This window comes from Xiphophorus maculatus, chromosome 7, assembly GCF_002775205.1.
Source record: "Xiphophorus maculatus strain JP 163 A chromosome 7, X_maculatus-5.0-male, whole genome shotgun sequence".
NCBI lineage: Eukaryota > Metazoa > Chordata > Actinopteri > Cyprinodontiformes > Poeciliidae > Xiphophorus > Xiphophorus maculatus.
In genome coordinates, this window is record NC_036449.1 from 19,705,795 (window position 1) to 19,728,098 (window position 22,304).

The 22,304-nt window shown below is 36.5% G+C and overlaps 1 protein-coding gene across 1 annotated transcript; it reads right to left on the reverse strand.

Moving 5' to 3' along the window:
* Positions 1-11,208: 11,208 nt before the first annotated feature.
* On the reverse strand, positions 11,209-20,266 carry LOC102229666 (arylsulfatase D-like). The gene is made up of 11 exons (XM_023337633.1): positions 20,189-20,266; positions 19,559-19,714; positions 18,685-18,806; positions 18,443-18,565; positions 17,223-17,425; positions 16,375-16,595; positions 15,356-15,492; positions 14,997-15,134; positions 14,755-14,914; positions 14,379-14,500; positions 11,209-12,641 (listed from the first exon to the last, which is right to left on the reverse strand). Exons 2-11 carry the CDS (start codon positions 19,705-19,707, stop codon positions 12,241-12,243), a joined length of 1,776 nt encoding a protein of 591 aa, XP_023193401.1. The 5' UTR covers positions 19,708-19,714; positions 20,189-20,266; the 3' UTR covers positions 11,209-12,240.
* Between the last annotated feature and the right edge of the window lie 2,038 nt (positions 20,267-22,304).

Below are 22,304 nucleotides of genomic sequence, written 5' to 3' on the forward strand. Positions count from 1 at the left end.
TTTTTCTCTCATTTTGTTTATCTCGACGCATTAGGCTCTAATGACAAAATAATCACCCCACTCTTGTATGCTGTCCTGAGCTGTGATAAACACTGAAGCATCTGAATGTCGCTCAAATTTGGACAGATTTTTTTTTTCTGACAATTGTGAAAAAAGTTTATTAAATATCTTCTTTTTTCCCCCCAAGGCATATAGTCAAGTTCTACTGACTTGTAAAACTTGACAAATTGTAATCAGTGTTTATCTGTGCAGGAAATAAATGAACCCTGTGCTGTAAGCAATTTGCACCTTCTGATAATTAGCAAATGCTAACTATATGCAACTGCCAGTGCATTTAGATGTTTTTTGTTTGCTAAAATAAGCTGGTTTGTCTGTTTATGGATACAATCTGCAGGTGTTTTGGACTGCAGCCTCTGTGTTATTTGCCTTCCTCAGGAGATCTGTATGTCAATTTTCAAATTGTGTGCACATGTGATCAGCATTTCATCATTGGCAAGCTATAGCTTACTTGCAACACTCTTTGGAGTAGAAAGATATTTTGCACCTACATGTTGAATGTTGTGACTTTGTTGATTGTAGGCATTTCATTTTTTACCCTAACAGTTCCAGGGTTGCATGCAGAGACACTTCTTGGACAAGTTTTAATTTTCCCTCAAGGTAAAATTGCAGAAGTGTGATGTAACAGACAATATGCCAGTAAGTTTGAATCGACAGTACTTAAAAAGGCCTGCTCTCATGATCCGACGTGTTCTTTATTTCTGGATGATTACCAACTTGAACACAGTGTCATGCAAAACAATTCCTTTCACATTGTCTTACCACAACTACAAACTCTGATGTTTGATGATTGCATAGATATTTTACGTGATATAAAATGGATATAATTGTGTAATGTAAAGAAAATGATGGTTCAATTTCCTGAAATCTGAAGAGAGTCATGCATTTAGCCGTACAAACACAATTCATTGACTACAATTAAAGCTGCAATTCTTGCAGTATGTCTCTCCCAGTTTTGCACACATAGAAACTGAAATTTTCCATTTTTGCAAAATAGCTCAACGTTAGTCAGATTGGAAAAAGATATAAGAATGTTTCAAGTTTGTCACAGAATTTTAGTTGATCTAAACTATACTTTTATAGCTATGGTTTGCAAGGGCTGTTGTCATTCTTAAAGGTGTACTGTACTTCAGGTGAAGGACTTTAGCAGCCTAATACATTTTCTTTCAGGATTGGCTATCTACACCTCCATCCAACTTTACAGATGATGTGTCTCTCTGCTCAAGATTAAAATTTTACATTTTCAAACAAATTCTAGTTGCTTTCTTCACTGCTTCTTCCTTCTGAATCCCCCACCCCCTCACCCAAAACAGTTAAACTCTTCCTGTTTGAGTATGAAGACCCTTAGATGTCACACATCAATCTGAACCATCAAAGAAGCGCTCCTTTTGCAGTGGACTTTTTATTCTGATTAGATCTGATTCCACTTTGTTTTTTGTTTTTCTTTTTTTTTTCAATTATTTTCAAATATATCTCTTCCCTCTGAGATTTCATTGTCCCCTTTCGGCTTTCATCATTCCTCAGCTTCATCAGCCGCTTCTCCTTTCAGGGCCAGAAGCCCTCTTTCCATCCTGAACTGTCGTTCTTCATCTCTCTTTTTCCTCCCCACATCGATATCCCTCAATCTCTCCTCTCCCCGTAAACAGTAACCCTTCAGCCTGCTGTCACTATCCAGCCTGCAGAGTCTCTCAGCCTCCCTCTCCTGTGGGTAAACATGACCCATGCTTCGATCATCCTCTTGTCATTTTGTCATTATTATGCCCTCTGCACCCCTCTCCATCTTTCTCTCCTAACTCCATCTCTCTTTCACTCAACCCTTGGTTCATTTTGCTCCTCTCTCGTCATCTCCCGAGCCATGACAAATAATTCTATCACTCTTCATTCATCATTCAAGAAAGCTGCCTCTTTTTTTTCCCCTCCGTTCAACATGTTAAGGCTTATCTGTATTTCTTCACATGTAGCCATATCTTCTATCTGCCCTTTTATTGCTCCAACTCAAACAACTTAACTTACAGGTGAACAATGCCATAACAAGTCTGTATGGTCCCAAAAGGTTTTATTCTAGTAATATAAGAACAGAGGTCTTCTGGGAAGGTTTAACAAATGAGGCAAAATTCAGAACAAATATCTGATCAGCCCAATCAACAAGAAATACTCCCTTTGGAACTTGGTAGAAATTATTTGAGTGTCTTCCACTCTGCCAAAACCTTCTTCTGATTTACTCAGTGTAAAAGTTATTGAAAGTCCAGTGGAATCTAAAATAAAATAAATGAAGGAAGGAATACAAATTAAAATCACAGGTAGTCTAGTTGAGTTTTATTCTGTCAAACCCTCCATTTAGACCATTAAGTTAACAAACAACTTTATTGAATTTAGAACTTTAGGTTTATTAATATATTTATGAATTAAAGCACTGAGATTGTATTGGGAAAACAAGTACATTGCTTTTCTGAAGAGGAGCTTGAAGCTTAAAGAAAACTGAGATGTAAATGTAAACAAACTCTAGGTCTACTAAATTTGCAAAATATGCTGCTGATACACAAACACCTTTTCACTTTTGTGTCTCCACATGACCTCATGACCTTAGTGCCTGTGTCCATATTATCAGTCACTGGATGGGTCAAAATTATTTCTAGCTTTATGCAGAAAAGATAGAATTCATTACTTTTGGTCTCAGAATAGAAAGTTAAGAGATTACCACTCAACTAATTTGATTTAGGCTAAAATCAAAGTGAATGCCAGAATGTAAGTAGAACAGTGCACATATATTAACAGCCAAAACATTAAATGAGCTAGATTTAAATTGCTAGAGTTTGATATCATGGCAGTGGGCTTTATGAAATCATAATCCATAGTGTTAGCTGGAAATATCTTACTAAATAAACTAACAACTAAAGAACTAAAACCAACTGTCCAACTGCAATATCTTATTTTAATAGTCTGCAAAAGGATATACAACAGAACACTTCAGACTGTGTAGAGTATTCTGTCTATTTTTTTTCTTTTTTACCATTTCCATTTCATGCTTTCTCTTTGTGCTTCTTTCACACATTGAGCACATTTTTAAAGAGCACATCTACTGTATATTTCCAGAGAAATACAACATCAACTCCTCATTTGTGCCACATTAATTATTCCAGGTTTTTATCATTCACCCTGGAAGTGAGTCCTGAGGAGGTGGGTAGGGGTGGATGAGGGGATGGGGAAGTGCTGTAAAGATTTGAAAATTATTGTCTCTCTCCCATCCCTATTTTAGCTTCTTTCTCTGCAGATTTTCTTTACTGCTAATCATTGCAGTCTGTCTCTTCCATAACATGTTCTATTTTTTGTCAATCTCTGACTCATAATACAACAGCTGTTGTCATTCTTTATTTTATGGTTATCTTATATTTTATATTCCATCTCTTTTTGACAACTATGACAAAAAAACTAGGAAGTCTGTATGTTTTTGGTCACATATCTTACAGCTATTTCTACATTTTCTGTAAAACTGTCACATGTCTCCCACCCCTCCTTCACTATCAGCTCATTTTTTCCATTATTCATTCTTATACCCCCTGTTACCTCTGTTATTCACCAGCTTAGACCCTGCCATGGTGAGTTATAAAATGGATATCTAGACACAGGGTTTTTTGATATTTCAATACCATTTTGTTTGCATTTGCATATTGTTTGAAAGCCTTCATATGCATGTTGAAATCAATTTGTGGGTTTACTTGGGAAGATATAGTATATGTGATAAAAGAAACTAATCAAAATTCATTCTAGTATTTGATTCATATTTTTTATGATTTTTACCCTCATTTATTTTTTTTCTATTATTTATTTTTACCCAGAAGCTACAACTTAGTCTTGATAGCTTACAGTTGTACTTTCTCAAATCTTCAGATCTTTTATAAAATGTATAGTTTATTATTAGGACATATCCAGAATGTGCACCATAATATTGTTTACTCCCCACAAAGTTTCACCAAATTTCACATTGCTTACAGGTTACTCTACAAAACTTTATTTTCATGAACTTACATGGACAGAAAGGTTACTTTCCAGAATTTATTTCAAACCTACATTTTTTTTCACAAACTTCCAGTTTAATTTTTAGAATTTACATTTGCAAAACCTCCATGTTATGTAGTAGAACTGTGTGCTTTCAGTTTATTTATAGAGAACATATAATATACTTACTTCACCCTCAAATTGCAGGTTACTTTTGTAGAACTTGCAGTTTACTCTTTAAAATTTAAACAGAACCTACGGGTTATTTTCAGAATTTGCAAGTAAAAATGGACTTTCTAGAATAAAAATACTACTACAGAACTTACATAAGACCTACTCTGAGGACCAGCCTATATCAAAATGACTATGAGAGCCAGTATTCAAAATGTTTTGTATTAGTTCCACAAATGCACCTGTAAGTTGCAGAGTAACCTGTAAATTCTTGAAAATAACACAGAATCTCCAGGAGGGAAACATAATACATTTTGTGAAAGTAAGCTACAAGTTTTGTGAATGCAACTTGTAGGTTCTACAAAAGTCACGTCAGTTAATTTACCATACAAACTGTATTAAGTATTGCTATGAACTATTTTTCCAACTAAATTTGCTTTAACCAAAGTGTCATTTAAATTTCAAAACAAATAGAATTCAACACAGGAATTTGCAGACTCTAACTGTTACCTCAAACAAATGCAGGTCAAATTTTATTATCTCCTACAGCCTATACTGACATTTCTGTCGTATTTCTATGTCGAGATAAACCACACAGATGCCGCCTGGATGTGATTTAGTGTGAGTCTGCAGTTTAAAGTGTGATGTGGGGAAAGGTAGCTCTTTGAAAACCTATAATTGGTTTAAATTATACACACCACCCTGAGACGTCCAAGAAACTGGAAGTAGTTTAGCTCATTGCTGCAATTTTTTTGCTTTGCCTCAAAGTCAAAGTGTGTCTCTGCAACAAGAAACCTCAGAGCAGTTACTTCTGAGAGCTGAGCAAAAAAAATATATGATAGCTTTGGAGCCAATTTTTGTCAGTTTGTGAGGCCTAAGGACAGGAAGAGAGGTTGTGCTGTGTGTGCATCTCTAAGTGTAGTGAACTGTAATTGTTGTATGTGTGTAGTATCTTCCTTATCTGGCTCCAATCAAACTTCACGTCCTCAAATACGTTCTCTCACTAAAGGAGAACAGAAAATGTAATTGTGACCAGGTTTATGTCTGTTTGATTGACTTCACAGCTGAATGTTGCTTATATGACTGGGCTAATCTCTGAAAGTGTTTGTCAGCATAATTACATTGGAGAGATAATATATGTGTATATATATATATATATGGGTGTGCTTGCTTGTGAATGCCACTCTGTTTCCTGCCTGGTGCCTTGAGAGGTAATTTAAACTGTGCAGTACACAACACAAACCCATGTAAAACCACAGACATGACATCTTTACACACACTCACACACATAACAACCTTGCATGGTTGCTTGGTCTAAAGCAGTTTCACTCCCCACTCCTAAGGTTTTTAAGATTAGCCTTTGAATTGCATTTTAGACACAACAAAAATCATATGTTTGAGAAATAGTTTATGTATCTGTACAGAGAAAGTTCCTGCATTAAAAGATCATTTAAACTCCCAGAGCTTACTTCACACATTTGCAGGGAATGTCATGGATTTACAGTACCTGTGCTGTATTATTTTTTAAGTGACATCTTAGTAATTATCACACTTATAGTTAGACTTATAGCTAGACTTTGCATTTTTGTCATAGGTTGTTTGGACTCTTTGTTTCCTTATTTTTTTTGTATTGATTATTTTCATTTGTTTTAACTCATTCCAGTTTATTCATTTTGTTAGTTCAGATTCATTTTAGGTGATGGGTATATTTTGCTAGATTTAGTATTTATTTCTGTTATTGTTTACTGCAGCCTCCACAGTAAGTGCTCACCCATTAAATCAATGAAAACATTTACACTGTGTCCGCACGGCAACATCTACAGAGCCATCCGCCAAAATTAGAACCAAGTGCACAAGCACACCATCTGTATTTTCAAAATAATTCTCCCTATAGTTGCTCAAAATGCCAGCTATATAAATGAACATATGGCTATATTTATACATATGCTGTCAGCATCAACTGTGGTTATGCCTACACATAAAACATGTGGTTTTAATTCTGAAACCTAGTATGTGAAGTTTCTTCTCAGGTCACAGCATTAGTGCCAGTCAAGGCAGAGAAAATGGGAGAGGAATGAATGGAAAATATTAATTTTGGAAGTTAAGAACTACAGCATTTTATGACACCACTCATGCTTATTTATCACTATTTATCGCTACATGGATCTTGTAGGAGCTCTGTAGTTCACAGCGAAGTGGAACTGAGATCGAACACAAGCAGTGCAAATGGGTGCTCCAAAATGACCGCCTGGGAAGTGTGCAGTGGAGCTGGATGCAGTGTAAATTAGGCTTTAATAATTTGCCATTTGCTTCTCTTTCCCAGCTGCCTGGCATTTCCTCATCTAGTTTCACTAGCTCCCTTCCCCAGCTGCAGTCAGTTACCTCTAATCAGTTCATTTGCACTCCTTCTCACTATGCTAAGCTGCCCGGTCTCTTTGTTCTTCACTAGCTCCTTCTGTTGGGTTCTGTCTATCTCACATAATCAACTCCATGTTCCTGCACCACCTCAACCACCCAGGGATGTTAGCCAGGATTCTCTTTGTGGACTTGAGCTCAGCTTTCAACACCATCAACCCAGTTACCCTGCACCAGAAGCTCACCCATGTCACAGTGTTGACCTACAGCAGCAGGTGAGGCTGGAGAACATCCTCTTCCAGCACAAGAACCATCAGCACCACTCTCCTCATGCCGCTTTTGTCTGTATACACATGACTGCACCTCAGAAAACCTATCTGCAAAACTTCTGAAGGTCGCAGATGACACTACTGAAATTGATCTGAACCAGGACAATGACTAGTCTGGATTCTGGAAGTTGACCAGATGGTCCACTGGTTCTGTCAGAACCACCTGGAACTTAACTCACTCAAGACAGTGGAGAATACCACACACACTCCCTCGCCTCACCATCTTCTACTACTGTCTACTGTGGATCACTTCCAGTTCCTAGAACACATCCTTTTTCAGGACCTGAGATAGTCCTCACACATAGACACTGCTCAGAAGAAGGTCCAGCAGAGTCTGTATCTAATACAGCAATACAAGGAGTACAGAATACTTACTTGAAAGCAAAGTGGAACCAAAGTCAAATTCCTTGTTTGTGCACTTAGGATTAGTGAAAAAAGCTAATTCTGATTTTAACAAAATTGGTCTTTTTATTAGGCTAATTGACCAAGTAAGAATTCCTGTAAAATACTTTGTATTTTAAAACCTTGTCCACTTCTTTTATATTTGTGTACTTTCTTTATAATGTATTTCAGAAAATCAGAAAGCTTAAAAATAATCTGTGATTAGTTGTAACTTTGCATGTTGAATATTGATAGCGTCAATTTGACTATTACTCAAAAATAAGGAAACACCCAGCTTGTTCAGAGAGCTGTACTGGGACTAACACCATGCCTCATCTGACCTTGGGGTTTATTTTAACAGTCATTTGTGCCCAGATTTCCCCATCAGCCAAGAAGAGAAGCAGGGGAGCCAGAACAATGCACCAGGAGAGATCCAGGCACTTCAGCTAATGTGCTATTTCTTGTTCTCTTGTGGCAGTTCTATCATTGAAAGCTGATCAGTTGTGATTGGCTATAAATTTTGGTCATATTTAACTTTGTCCTCTAACAAAAAACGTAGACCATACAAACATGAAACCTATTTATTTTGATGACAACTTCATAAGTTCCTGGTGATTCTCTGACTTTTATAAGTCAGAGAAAGTGTAAATGTTTTCATTGATTTAATGGGTGAGCACTTACTGTGGAGGCTGCAGTAAACAATAACAGAAATAAATACTAAATCTAGCAAAAATATACCCATCACCTAAAATGAATCTGAACTAACAGAATGAATAAACTGGAATGAGTTAAAACAAATGAAAATAATCAATGCAAAAAAAAAAAAAAATAAAGAAACAAAGAGTCCAAACAACCTATGACAAAAATGCAAAGTCTAGCTATAAGTCTAGCTATAAGTGTGATAATTACTAAGATGTCACTTTAAAAAAATACAGCACAGGGATATTGATGTACTGTAAATCCATGACATTCCCTGCAAATGTGTGAAGTAAGCTCCAGGAGTTCAAATAATCTTTTAATGCATGATCTTTCTCTGTACAGACACACTTTTATAAAGTTCAGGTAATACAATTTTGAGCCATAATTTCCAATTTATAAAGTTTCCCTGTAATCTATTGGAGTAGACTTTTGTGTTTCTCATGTCTAATTGGAGACAGAATCTCACCTGAGTGAATCTCAGCTTGATTGGCATAAAATGTAGTTTTTGGTTTTATAAGGAAAATTGATTTTAATGTGGATTCTAAATCTATTCTAATCTTGAGAAATGCACAGAAATCTACTCATGCTTTAATGTATTTGACATAGCTCCTCGGTGAGGTAAAGAACTCACTATTTAGGCTTATTATTGATAAGCGGTGAGACTGTTTGGGTTAAAATCTCGAATTAAAAGTAGCTTAATGTTGCTTAATATCTTGCTACACTTCCTTGTGCTCAACTACTTAACTGGCTTACATTTTAAGCTGTTTTCACACTGTTCTTTTGATCATAAAACATGAAAGTGCAATCAGTTCAAGCTGTGAAAAATAAATGATCGCTAATTAACTTGTGTAGTGTTGTTTCATGAATTAGTTTCTCCAATTTGTGTGGTTCCCAGATGGTAAAAACACACAGAAATGAGGCACCATCAGACTGTGAATATACTTCACAGAAGGTTGAAAGTTGAGATGTTCATTTGTAAGATCTCAAAAGAGTATGTAATCTGATTGATGGCATAGCTGTCACATTATATTTGTGTGTGTTTATATGCCATAACAACATTATAAATCCTTGACATTGCCATTTAATTTCAATGGCAAAGACATCCAGCTGCAAACATGAGAAACATTATTTCCACAACCAATTTTTAAAAAAGGCATCTTTGGTCTATAATTACCTCATCTTCTTGTATTTTTCATACATAGGCCACAGCCGCATGAATATCAAAAGAAAAACAAAATATGAAAACAGTGCATCACCAGCCTCACTGCTATCTTTATTTGAGGTCCAGGAAATAAATCTCCAGCATGTTTACGCGCTCATGCCTCAGTCCTCCATTTCCAAGGTGGTGTGTTATGACAAACACTTGACAAACATATGACAAACACTGGGTTCTAAAAATGCTTTACGGCACCCTGTGAAACACTGACCTTTACAGAAAACCACCGAACTGCTCAGAATGATATACTGTGCACATGAATGTGCATGAATGCTCGTTCATGAATGTGCGCTTGTCTGGGCCCCATGCACATGACCATGCTTTACATGTGCACACAGTAGCCCTCCTGTGTGACATGATCTATGGCCAGAAACATTCTACCCCACCAGCCATCATTAACTCTGATGTACAGCCAAATGTCGTTATGTATGCTTGACTGCATGATTTACAGTTAGGGACATAATGGAGTGGCTACTGTAATGAACTCGCACAGTGTTTGATGTACGGGACACTGCTGGGGGAAGGCAGGTGGGGGGCGGGAATAAACACTACATCTGTGATGGCAGCAATTACGGTGGTGATGATGATGATGATGAAATTTGTCTCCTCACTTACGACATGAGCACTTTCTGCAGGGGAAGGACAAAAATTAGGAGGAGAAGCAAAAATGAGTTTGAAGAACAGTAAAAAGAGGAGGAAGGGAAATTATCAGATGCTGCTCTTGCTAACTTTGATGTTGGGACTGCCTGCCATGGCTGGAGGGGAAACAATGATGATGATGATAAGGGTGATAACAAATGGTGATGACACCTATGATGAAGGAGTTCACACTGTATTTCATAGTGTTTTATTATTAAAGCATGTCAAAGTAGGTCAGTTCCCCTTCAATCCCCCCGCCTGGCACTGGTTTAATTCAGTAAAGCAGACTTTGTGCACTTGATCTTAATGACGGGTTGCGAGTGAAAAGAAGAGATAAAAGTATTATGGTGTCCGCTGCAGAAAAGAGGAGAAGGTTATGAAGTCAGAGGTCAAAAGAGACGGTGAGGAAGGAGCATAAAGAAAATGGTGCAGAACAAATAGAGAACACCAAATAGAAAACTTAGAATGCTGGAAAATGCAGCATTGTTCTACAGTGGCTGAATGTGAATTATTTTTCTTGCAAAAAAGATGCAAACCAATGCTTATTTTGTTATCATATTCATCATCAGACAGAATTCCAGTCTCATTTTGGCATTTTCTTTTCCTACCTCAAGACACTGTAGAACCATTCATCGTTTTAACCACAGTCTGACTTTGCCCCCTAATGGTGCAAGGAGTTAACTACTTTCATTTCACAAAATGCTTGGCAGGACCTATGCTTTTTTGTAAAATGGCTTAGCACAAACAATCTGGCATTAAACATAATGTTGTAATAAAACATCACTTTAAAATATTTAAGTGCTAAAGAAACTTCAAAAATCTCCAGTGCTCATGTTCATAATATATCAGGATCTAAAATGACCTGCTCTCTAGTAAAGATCTATGAGCCCCGGAAAAAGAACCAGATATCAAGTTTTAAGCAGAACTTCAAGCAGCATGCCTTAGAGAAATCAAACCACCAAGTAATCCTTCATTATAAATGTTCCCAGCAAAGACAAAGTCATCATAGCAATGACTTATCTTTAGTATTTCACATTATAGAAATAACACTTTTCTGGAGAGAAAAGAACATACATCACAAAGACATTGCTGGTATTCTAGACCCTCTAAACCAGAATGTTTTTAACTGGTCAAATATGTTATCAGCACAACACAGGGTTGACTTTTGGAAAAAAAGACATCCATATTCTTACAGGTGTCAGTTCAGTAGAGCATCTATCAGAAGAGTTGATAGCTATTCTTACTCAGCCTGGTTTATGCTTAACAGCTTCAGCAGAGGAAAACAAATAGAGTTGTCTTAACTTGAGAACTTTTAGGGTTAGCTAAAACTAGGTAATAAACACAAGAGTACATTGCACTGTTTTTTATTTATTCTTTTATAAATTTACAAACAAGTATAAAATGCAGTTTTTATTTCATGAGCATTAAAAAAACATTCTGAACAATGAGGATGAGCCTGACTTGCAACAAAATGTGGGAAAATATCCTTTTAGGTAAGGTAATTTTATTTATACAGCACCTTTTCAGCAACAATGTAGTTCAAAGCGCTTTACATGAATTAGAAGAAATACAAACAAACAAAAAACAGAAGCAAAAAAACCAATAAAAGTACTTCACAATTATGAACTATTAGGAATAGAATTCTCTAATAAATAAGAATAAGTACTCCACAATATATGTGGAGATCCTATAGAGAATCCAGAGATAGACGTTTCTCTGGATTTTGTTCTAATTCTTCATCTGTGCTGAATGCAGTTTAAAACTACATGTTCTTGTTCTGGGTTGTTAAGCAGAATAAGTATAAGAGTTTCTCTGTACAAACTAATAGGAGTTTCTCTGGATCTTTTTGTTCTAACTAATATGTTTGATTCCTGTTCTGGGTGAAGTATATAAACTAAATGTTCCTGTTCTGGGTTGCTGGATAACGAATAAGTACTCCACAAAATACAAACTAAAAGGAGTTTCTCTGGATAAACTAAATGATTTACACAGTATAAAAACTGACTGTTCAGCACAGTATTTTAAATTGCTTCGTTCATATCAACGCAATTTGACTTATTCTGTTTACATTTTGTTTCACATTTAAATTACTCTTTTTTAATTATATTATTATCTTTCTTAATTTATCTTACTGATAGAAACATGGTCATAATCACATTATTTCTAAAACAAATTGATAGGAAAAACAACATGGAACAAGGAAGCTTATTGATCAAATCAATAAGCTTCCATACAGAATAATTGCACACCCTGAAATTCTCAAATTCCAAATACATGGTTCACTTTTGTCAAATAACAGTAAAATAAGAATTATTATTATTTCCATCCTTTGTTAAACGATCACACAGTAAACCTGCAGACATATGTCAACAAGGAAAAACTTCACTAACTTGAAACCTATTTATAAATGTTTTTGTCTTCCTTGCACCCACAAAAAGGGAAGGTCCCACAGCATGGCTGCAGCCAGGGTCTCCACAAAATCTTTTCCCAGCTCATTTGGTTATGAATTGTGTTGGTCTGAACTTGAACATCATCCGATCCCTCTTTACTTGGAAAGGTGCTCTTATGTTTCTCTACGGCTTTGGCAATCTGCTGGAGGATTTCAGCGTATCGAGGCTCAGTCTCAGGGGTCAGTTGTCGGGACTCCGAAGGGTCGTGGAAAATGTCATACAGCAGCGGTGGGTTATGGTGGGTCACATGTTGGCCATGACACAGGCAAACCTTAGTGTCATAGCAACCCCCAGCACCCGGCGGAAAGAAGTTTGGCGTGAAAAAATGCACCTTGAAAATGGAGTTACCTAACAGAGACACACAACAAAAGCCAGAAACACTTAGTGATTTCTTCACCATCACATATTTGCATAATGTTTTGCCAAGAACGTCACACATCACCAGTGGAAACAGGCCTGTCCAATGTTTTGTTTGATGTCAATTCTTTTATTTGGAAACATCAAAATAAAAAATAATGTGGCATTAAACCCAGGAAGCAGGAAAGAGAAAAAACTTGACAAGTAGGAACTTGTTGTAACAGGCAGTTTGGGCAATAACAATATTGAAAACAAATCCCTAGTAAATGTTTGCAGCAGTTCACCAAAAGAACCAGGGAGCCAAGTCTGACAACAAAACCCGATTCAAATCTTTAAAAAAAAAAGAAAAAAAAAACTTGGTTGGAGATGGATTTCTGTTGCTAGAGAATCAAAAGGTGATATTGCACTCACAATAGCAGAAGAGTCTAATTTAGGCTGAAACAAGCAGTGATACATTATTGCCGTTATTTGAGATAGATTAGAACATATTAGTGTAAAATCAATAAGTGAAAAGAAAATTAATTCATATTTTTAACAGGTACATATTTGAAAAATGTGGCTTTTATGTGTATTTGGCACCTCTTACATTTATACCCCTAAATAAAACGACCTTTGGAGCATCACCAAATGGTTACATACAGTCCATATTCATTTGTAATTTAAGGAGAAAAAGAACAACAGCTTGTTAGACAACAACGCAAACAGCATCATGATGATCAACGAACAGACTGGACAAATAAGGGACAAAGTGGTGGAGAAGTTTAAAGCTGGGTTGGTGTATGGATGTAGTCAAGTGTAGAAGACTCATTCTTAGATATTTTGTTTCAGCAAGATATCGCAAACCAGGTGAGAGAAAGAAAAATGAAATGCAAATCTACCTACATGTGGGATCTATTTTCTTTCACATATAGAAAGGCGTCTATTGTGTATTGGGGCTGCATGAAAGTAAGAGAGAACAAAACTTTCAGCAGAAAACAGGAAGGCTGAATCTAGTTCAGCAATGTTCTTCTGGTTTATCCTGTCAACCTCTTCCTGTTATGAAACAGGAAATGATGGAACCTTTTAGGAAAGCTCAGATTCTCAATGGAGTATGTATACTGGGACACTTCTCTTATTTCCAATGGTCACTATAGTAATTGCTAATTCAGGATGCACAAGGCATGTCAGCTTATACTTTTTCTGTTTTCAAGTAATAAAGTTTTAAAATAAGTAAAGCTCTCTTGTAGATTCAGTTTTCTCACACAGTTGATGTCACCACTGTTCCAGCTGTAGATAATTAATGAAGACACAGGGCAGAAAATAATTATTTTACATAAATGTTGTTATAACTCTCATTACAGCTGTACAAAAAAATACGTATTGACACAGAAAAACCTTACCGGAGAATAGAATTTAATTACAAAAGTTAAAATTTAACTACAAAAGTCAGAATTACCTACAAAAGTCAGACATATACATCTCTATTTACCATTTAACATAACATTACCATATGTTATGTTCAACATGTGGATTCTAAGACAATGAAATGTCTCAACTTTGTTGTGTTTTTTTCTGTCATTTTCTGTTTTTTTCTGTCATCCTTTAGTGAAAAGCCACACATCATAAAACAGTCATGATAAGATTTGTTTCATTTCTGTCTCATGGAAATATTTCATGCCTCATTAAATCTGAAAATATACATCTGCTGAATAGCTGAACACATTTCTGTTTCTGCGTGTGTGAACTTACTATCAGTTGGGTGCCACCGTACTGCATTTAGGTACCCACCGCAGTAGTGGAACATGAATTCATGCTTTGATCGTGCAGCTTTCCCTTCCAGCAGTGGCATGAGGTTATAGCCATCTAAATGTCTGAGAAAGAGTCAGAGTAAGAGAAGAGAGGACTATGAGGAATGCATGAGGAACAACTCAGATTTGTTGTATGTGAAGATTCTGTGACAAAAATCTTGATGACCTCCCATGTATAGTGTGTGCACCTGTGTTTTACGGTAAAGGAATTAAAGTGAGATTTAGTTCACATCCAGACATTTTTCTCTCTTTGTTTTCTGGCTAGACGAGCTGTTGAAGATTACAAAAGTGTCATATTATAAAGTATTGGTCTGTACCTATCTGGCTGGGTGTCCTTGGCTAAGTATTTCAGGGTGGGGTAGAGATCCATGAGGCTTGTAGGCTCATCAACTACTCTTCCTGCTGCCAGTCTGCCAGGCCAGCGAAAAATACCAGGCACCCTGATGCCCCCTTCCCAGCCCCCCATCGCCTTCCCACCTGGAGATGAGACAAAAGGCAGAAATTACACAAATATGTGTGGGAGTGTCATCAATCAAAATCACCCTGACATATGACTGACCTTTATATATACTGTTCCAGCCTCCTTTCTGGCCGATACGAGAATCAGAATCTTCTAAATGCCCACCATGGTCTGAAGTAAAATGCATGAAGGTATTGTTGGCTAGGCCAAGTGAATCCACAGTTTCCGTTATTTTACCTGAAAACAGTATAGGTTGGTGAGATACAATGATCTGAGATAACACAGTAAAAGGCCACTCATTCTTTCCCTTTTCCACTCTTTAAAACTTTACATTTATTGAAATTTTATGCTTTTAGTCAGTTATGAACTCCTTAAGTAAAATAAAACATTCCTGCCTTCTGAGGTCTAACACAAGACTTGCACTTATTAACATATTAGGTTTACGCCTTTTGACCTACCAATGATCCAGTCCACTTCTTCTAGGTTGTCACCATAGCGACCATGGCGGCTCTTCCCAGCAAAGGCAGGCGTTGTGAACAGAGGCGTGTGGATATGAGCCAAAGAGAAGAAGAGGAGGAACGGATGATCAGCATTCCTAAAGAGGAAATGAGTCAGAGATGTTCTCAGGCATAACATCTCTTTAACCATTACTCATACTGTTGACATGTCACAAATTATCTGTGTCTTTTTCTAAGTCAGCCGTAAACATCAATAAACTAATGCCAATAATAGGTGGTGCTTGTGGAATCTTCCTCCTGTTCTTCAACATTCATTTTTGTTTAGATCCAGCCCTTACTTACCTTAACTGATGTTTATAACAAATAATTTAGATGGACATACATAATAATGTGGACAAGATTAGCAAAATAAGTTGCAACTATGCCAAACTCTCAAGTGAACTAAAATAATTTACTAACTGGGGTGATAACTTCCTGTTGCTTCATTCCAGCTACTTGCTAAGCCCGGTGGTTGGGCGCTAGGGCAGTCATTCATCCAGCGGCCCCGTCGTGTTTTTGAGTTAAAAAATGTTTAAAGTTGACAGGAAATTTGAAAATATCACTTGATAAATATGTGTTACTGAAAGATTGTAAAATTAATACCTGAACACCAATTACAAAGTCTTAAAAAATGCAAACATTTTAAAAAGACTTTAAAAAATAAGCAATGCTTAGCCTGGTGGGGGAACAAGTAAAGCGTGGTGGCCCGCCAGACTTATAATACAATGTGTTTCACAAAACTAAAAGTCAAATTTGGCGTACCTGTGAGTTTAAACCGCCAGGTTTATAATACAATGTGTTTCACAAAACTAAAAGTCAAATTTGGCATACCTGTGAGTTTAAACCGCCAGGTTTATAATACAATGTGTTTCACAAAACTAAATTAAAGACACATTTGGCGTACCTGTGAGTTTTGAGACTTTCTGTGGGGAAAAAAGGACAGAGCCGCTCATTATTTTGCACCGACATGCTTACCTTACCTCTTTATAAAATTTTGTGCTTCCGCCAGCAGTCTCTGGGGCAGTGTCTCCACTGTCATGGGCTGTTCTATCACATCTTGGTTCCTCATAATGATGCAGTTCCAGGTTTGAAGAAGCCCAAAGGGGACATACCACACAGCTGCTGCTACTATACTGACAAAGAAAAGTAGCACCAGTAGCCAAAGGCTAACTTCAAGGAGCCCAGAGAGACGGACACACACCTGAAAAGACATATGGATCGAACACACACAAATGTATTGACTCTTTTACAAACAGTTTTTATGTTACAGTTTGAGTTTAGTATATTGAGACATATAGACACATCTCATGTTACACAGTTGTGACTTTGAGATTCATGGCATTAGATATTAATAGTTTAAATGTTCTTACTAAACCTGTTTCCTTTTTTGAACTATCAATAGAAAATACTCAACCTGGCTGTCACTCTTAAAGGCTTCTATGAATATGCTTTCTTTTCATTTACAATTTTTGCTTCAAGTGCTGTTCCCTTTGCTCTACCTGTGGAACAGCTGGTTTCTATCTGTTCCACAGGCAATTTTCCTTGCCAGTTCCTCTGAATTTCAGTTCAACAGTGGGTTTTTTCCTTAATGTGAGTCTCTGACTCATGCAACTGAGTTTCACAACCGGAGTTTCTGTTTTCAATCTGCTTCTCAAACCCTTTGGCACTTGTCTGAATGATTACATGAGTTGCTAAGCTTTTGACTTAATAACACAACAACTGTTTTTTTTTTTAATGTGTTCCTTTTTGTCTAGCAAAAAAAAAACCCATATCTGTTTCTTATAAATGTGGGGAAAGAAAAATAAAACCAAGACAAAGTCACACCCACCATTGTAAGAAGTCCCAGTCCAAGTAGTAGGGTTAGATGTTGGAGTGCAAGCCTAAGATCTACCAGCACATCGCTGCCCTCCCCAGGAACGCAGTCATTAAAAAGGGTGAATGGCAGGCCATAGAAATAGCTGAAACCATGCTGGTTTGGGTGATGACAGTGATCACCTCTGGATTCACAGTTCACACCCAGGTGCCATTTACCTGCAGGAGCACAAGATTAAAAACAGAACGCTATTAATGTAAAGATAAAAATGAGCAAAGAGTCCACATCACTACATAAATCTTCAGACCTTTCATCATGCATAATTTGGACTGGTTTGATTGCAAAATTCAGCAGATCCTACTACGTTCTTTAAAATGTCTTTCCTTATGTGTCATCACACATGGGCATAAGACTGAACGAAAATGAAAAAATACAGATACACCCTCCTGGGCAAATTCATCAAGGGTAGCATTCTGAAAGGCCGCTGCTATTTGCTCTATGAAGACTGGAGAGAAAAATACTGTCTACTGAAAGTTGGTGGTTTGATGCAGGAAATGCAAGAATTATGGGAGACTTCAGCACCTGTTTCACAGTGGGTTCATTAAAAGTGACAAAATAAATTAACTCTGTGACAAAAATCTGTGAGGGTGTGGATTTTAGAACTCATAGATTCTTGTAAATAGTGTGGCGTTGTGTTACTGAGCACAGATATACAAACAAAGTTTGTATATTTTTAAAACTATCCTACTCAATTGCACATTTCATGGAACTGTATTTGTACTGTATTTTTTCTTTTGTTGCAAATGTTCCCTTATTTTTTATAATATTTTGTCTTTGTCTGAATTTGAATGTTTCCATATTTCACTGATGGGACACCTAAAATTTTATCTAGGAGGGACAATAAATTCTATTCTATTCTATTCTATTCTATTCTATTCTATTAAATAAAAATAACTCCCCATCTCTTTCTTATTTTTTACCTCTGCTAAGTACAACGTTGCGCTTATGCAATAGCAAGTTCAAATTGCTCTCATTTGCTTTACTTGAGAGAGGGTTTGAATCGCCACGAATTTAGTGCAGTCTTCATGTGTGAATCTAATCCACATATAAAGAAAATAGCAGAAGCGAAATTTCTACAAAGGATGGAGGTAATGTCACTGATTTGTGAATTGTCAATTAAATTTTTAATAAAAGTATGTTGGAAAAGTTCTGAGTCAAATCTGATCGCCTCTTACCAACTAGGCCGGTGGTGTATCCCTGTTTCTGCAGCCTCTTAGCAAAGGTGGTCTCATTAGGTGGAAGTCCCCCTGAACCTCCGAGAAACAACACTACCTGGACACGGCCTGTGCCAGCCATCCCTGGTCAACACATATGAACGCAAAAACAAGTTAAATAAAAACTGATGGAACCTTGGATGTGGCAGATTTAACTACACATTATCATGTAAATGTTTGGCCCTAAGTAGGAGATCATTTACCTGAGCGAAGTGGATAACGGCCTGTCATCACAGCGGCCCGGCTTGGAGTGCAGAGAGGAGCTGCTGCAATGTACTGGGTCAGTTTTACTCCCTCTGAAGCCAGTCTGTCTATGTTGGGAGTTCTACAGGAAAAGTAAAAAATAAAAGTAAAGAGTAATATAAAAAGTAGTATAATACAAATATTATTTTGTATTATACAATTGTTTTAGAAAACGTGGTACTAAGACCAGAGCTAATTACGCACAGCTAATCCAACTGTTACTGGCAGCCTTGGTAATTTGTTATCTTTCTGAAGCAGCATACTCTTTAATTGAAAAATGTGCAGAAGATTTGTTTTTTCAATTTCTTATCGTTATACTCACTGTGACAGATGACAGTATAAACTTGCCTCTTCATATATCCTTGTTTATTACAGTTCCAGGTTTTCCAGGTTTTTTTTCATATTTTTCATATGGGAAGTGCAGGTGAGTGGCTTTTTACTTGTACAGTCATTTCCTGATTTAGGAAGCTTAGTGAACTCTTACCTAAATCTCATGTTTTTCTCTCTGTTCCATTTTGAAGAGTAGCTTTTCTCACAGTTTTAGTTGTTTTAAACATTTTCTGTAAATATGGGCAAGTTTAGATGAAAATCTGTTTTATCTAAGTTATATTTTTTCTTGTCTTTCCAATTTTGAAAAAAAACAGCTACATCAAACTACTCTGATCAATTTAAATATGTATATTATATTCACATAAAAACAGCTTCAGTCAGCTACACTTACTTGTGAGGTTCTTATCATGAATACATTTCATTCTTTAAAAGATTTTTCTAACATTTTTCAAATTCACAGATCTCTACTAAGGACATCAAAAATATGGATTGTGTATGGTTTACCTGATGGTATCATTGCCATAGCATCCTATGTCCCCAATCCCGAGGTCGTCCACCATCATGAGGACAAAGTTGGGCTTCTTGTCCTCCACCTCCCCTTTGACATCACTTCCTGATGCCAGGAGCAGGGAAAGAAGAAGAGGTGCCAGCATGGCAGACCTGAGCAGAAGGCAGTCATGTAGCTATTACTCCTATTTCTTCGGCGTAACTATTCACCAAAAGTTGCGCCGTGTTAGTTTGATTGACATGAACTTTTATATTTTGCAAGAAAAGTTATTTTAATTTATTTTTTATGTTGTCAAAACACATTGCATTAACTAGCCATTCTGCAAGTGATTTTGTTTTGCCTCTCAAGTGGAAATTATTACTGGAATCTTTTAAAGACTGCATGTTGTTGCGTAATCCCTACATATAAAGTGAATCTGAACACTTCTTATGTAAGGAAGGAGTGCCCAGATTCAGACACAGTTATAAAACACTATTTGAAGTATAAGCTCTTGCAGAGTCCGCACGGCTCTTAGAGCAAATGTGCCCCAATTAAATGCAAGCCGTAACGTGGGTGAATAAAACGGAATGTCTCCTGATTAACTGCAACGTTAAAATGCATTTAAACTCCTCGCAATTTAAACTCACCTCAATAAACCTACTCTACGCTCAAAGCTGTTCCTGCTTTGCTCAGGTCCCGCCTCCAGGAGTTTACAGTAATAAATATCACCAACGCACAACACATTTCAGGCTCCCGTAAAACATGTAGCTCATGCGCCACGACGATGCACCCTTATGCACTGCGTCAAGATGTCGTCAGAGTTTTAAAATACAACAAATAAAAGGTTAAAACAATGAAGAGATTACAGAAACGTTTAATTTAAATGTTGTTTTCACAGCTGTGTTGCTAATAGACAAAATAATAATCAGAGCCTACGAAAATTAGCTAAGTACTAGTTTTGAGGAATATTATTGTTATTAGAAAGAAAATGGCAGTAGTGCAAGAAAGTATATTACATTTGTGGTCATAGGGATGCGCAGTATTTTCATTCGACAAAAAGTTTGTTCTTGATATAAAATAATGAGACTTCCTTTGCAAAAAATACATCTTGATAGTTTAAGATACAGCAATCAAACCCTTCTTATAATTAGTGACTGTCTTTTGGCATATTTCCACTGGTGTGTTGATTATTTATCTGTGGTTGAAAATTTCTTTAAGGTACAATGCCTCCTTGACATCACTTTAATCGTCCTTAAAACATTATATAACTTCCTGTCTTTATAGATCAATGTAAACCTGAATTTAAATGATTTGCACCTCAGTAATTAGAATATTATTGAAAAGTTACATTCATTTCAATTATTCAATAAGAAAAAGTACAGTCATATTCTTTAAAAAAATCTTAGACATAGAATGATATTTTTTATAATCAATTTCAGGTAATTTCAATAATTATGGCCTATAAGTAAAAAAAACAACTGACAATTAAAATATTATAAAAGATTAATAAAACATAATTTAAATAATAAAAAAATTGTTTGTTTTGGGTATCACAATCAGCTGTCACTCATATGTAAACTTACACATATAAGACGCTTACTGTTCACAACGTACCAAATCCATTCATATCAGAAGAAAGTAGAATGGAAGGAAAAAAGGTGTTCAAAAACAGAGCAGAGGTAGAACAGAATATTCAGGATCTTATAGTACTGCCAAGAGGAATATGTACGATGCCAAACCAAATAAACCAGACAAAAAGCCACTAATAAAACAGCCTGGCCTTTCTTAGCAACTTGCAGTTTGATCACTTCCATGTCAAGCTGTCGAACAAGTTTAACAGCCTGAGCTTTTTGTTAGTGCTTTGAAGACAGAGAACACCAAACTGTTTCTGAGAGATTCAAACATAACATAAATGTCTTGTCAACAGTATCCCAACATATGATCCATTCTCGGAGACAAAGACAGACAATATGAATTGGCACTGCTACTATAATTTGATCATTGTAAGAGAGATTTATATGAGTCAGTTTATTTAACAGACATAGATAACCAAACCCGTATGAGTCAGAAAATTCAGCCTCAATTATTTGTAATCAAAGCAAATCTATTAGTCATCACCAGGTTTCTGCTTGCACTCCTAGTACTTGGTTAGAAGGGGTGGTTTTGTGTGGGTGCAACAGCTTCAAGGTATGAAATAAATATGTGCACATGTAAAGGCATCAACAGTGCTTGTGTTGTGCAAGTTGAACCTCAAGCAGGTTCCCACACTTCGTTTCTAAGGCTCTAATCAAGTGAATCTTTATAGGCCTGTCACCATAAATCATTCACAGAACCTGCACTTGTTAAGTGTGAGTTTCCATCTAGAAGTACCTGACATTCCAACTCTTTTATTCAGATCTCTTTGTGGTTCAGTTTTTTTTTATTCCTCATGAAGTCTATAAACATTTTGACACCTTGAAGGTGCTGTAAAAGTCGAAAAACAAGAAGAAACATTCATACACAAGTACAAACTTTACATCAATAAATTTTTCCTCAAGAGTTTGTGCGCAGGATTATATTGGCTTTGCAAAGCCTTAGTCATAAACCGTTTGTATGCACGGATCAATTTTTACCACTATTGTCCTTGGGGTGCATGTCTTAGCAACATTATGACAGGCTTCCAAGAAGTGTGTAATGTGTGTTCCAAAGAAGGTCCACATTGTCATGCTATAATTTTCTAATAAACATTAAGCAAAAGTTCATCTGAGACCTATAAAAATAAAA

Coding starts and splice junctions, on each gene's coding strand:
- LOC102229666 (XM_023337633.1), bottom strand. CDS start 19,707: ATGCTGGCACCTCTTCTTCTTTCCCTGCTCCTGGCATCAGGAAGTGAT. Junction 17,426..18,442: donor ATACACCACCGGCCTAGTTG/GTAAGAGGCGAT, acceptor GTGCTCCTGCAG/GTAAATGGCACCTGGGTGTG. Junction 14,915..14,996: donor CTGGAACAGTATATATAAAG/GTCAGTCATATG, acceptor TCTCATCTCCAG/GTGGGAAGGCGATGGGGGGC.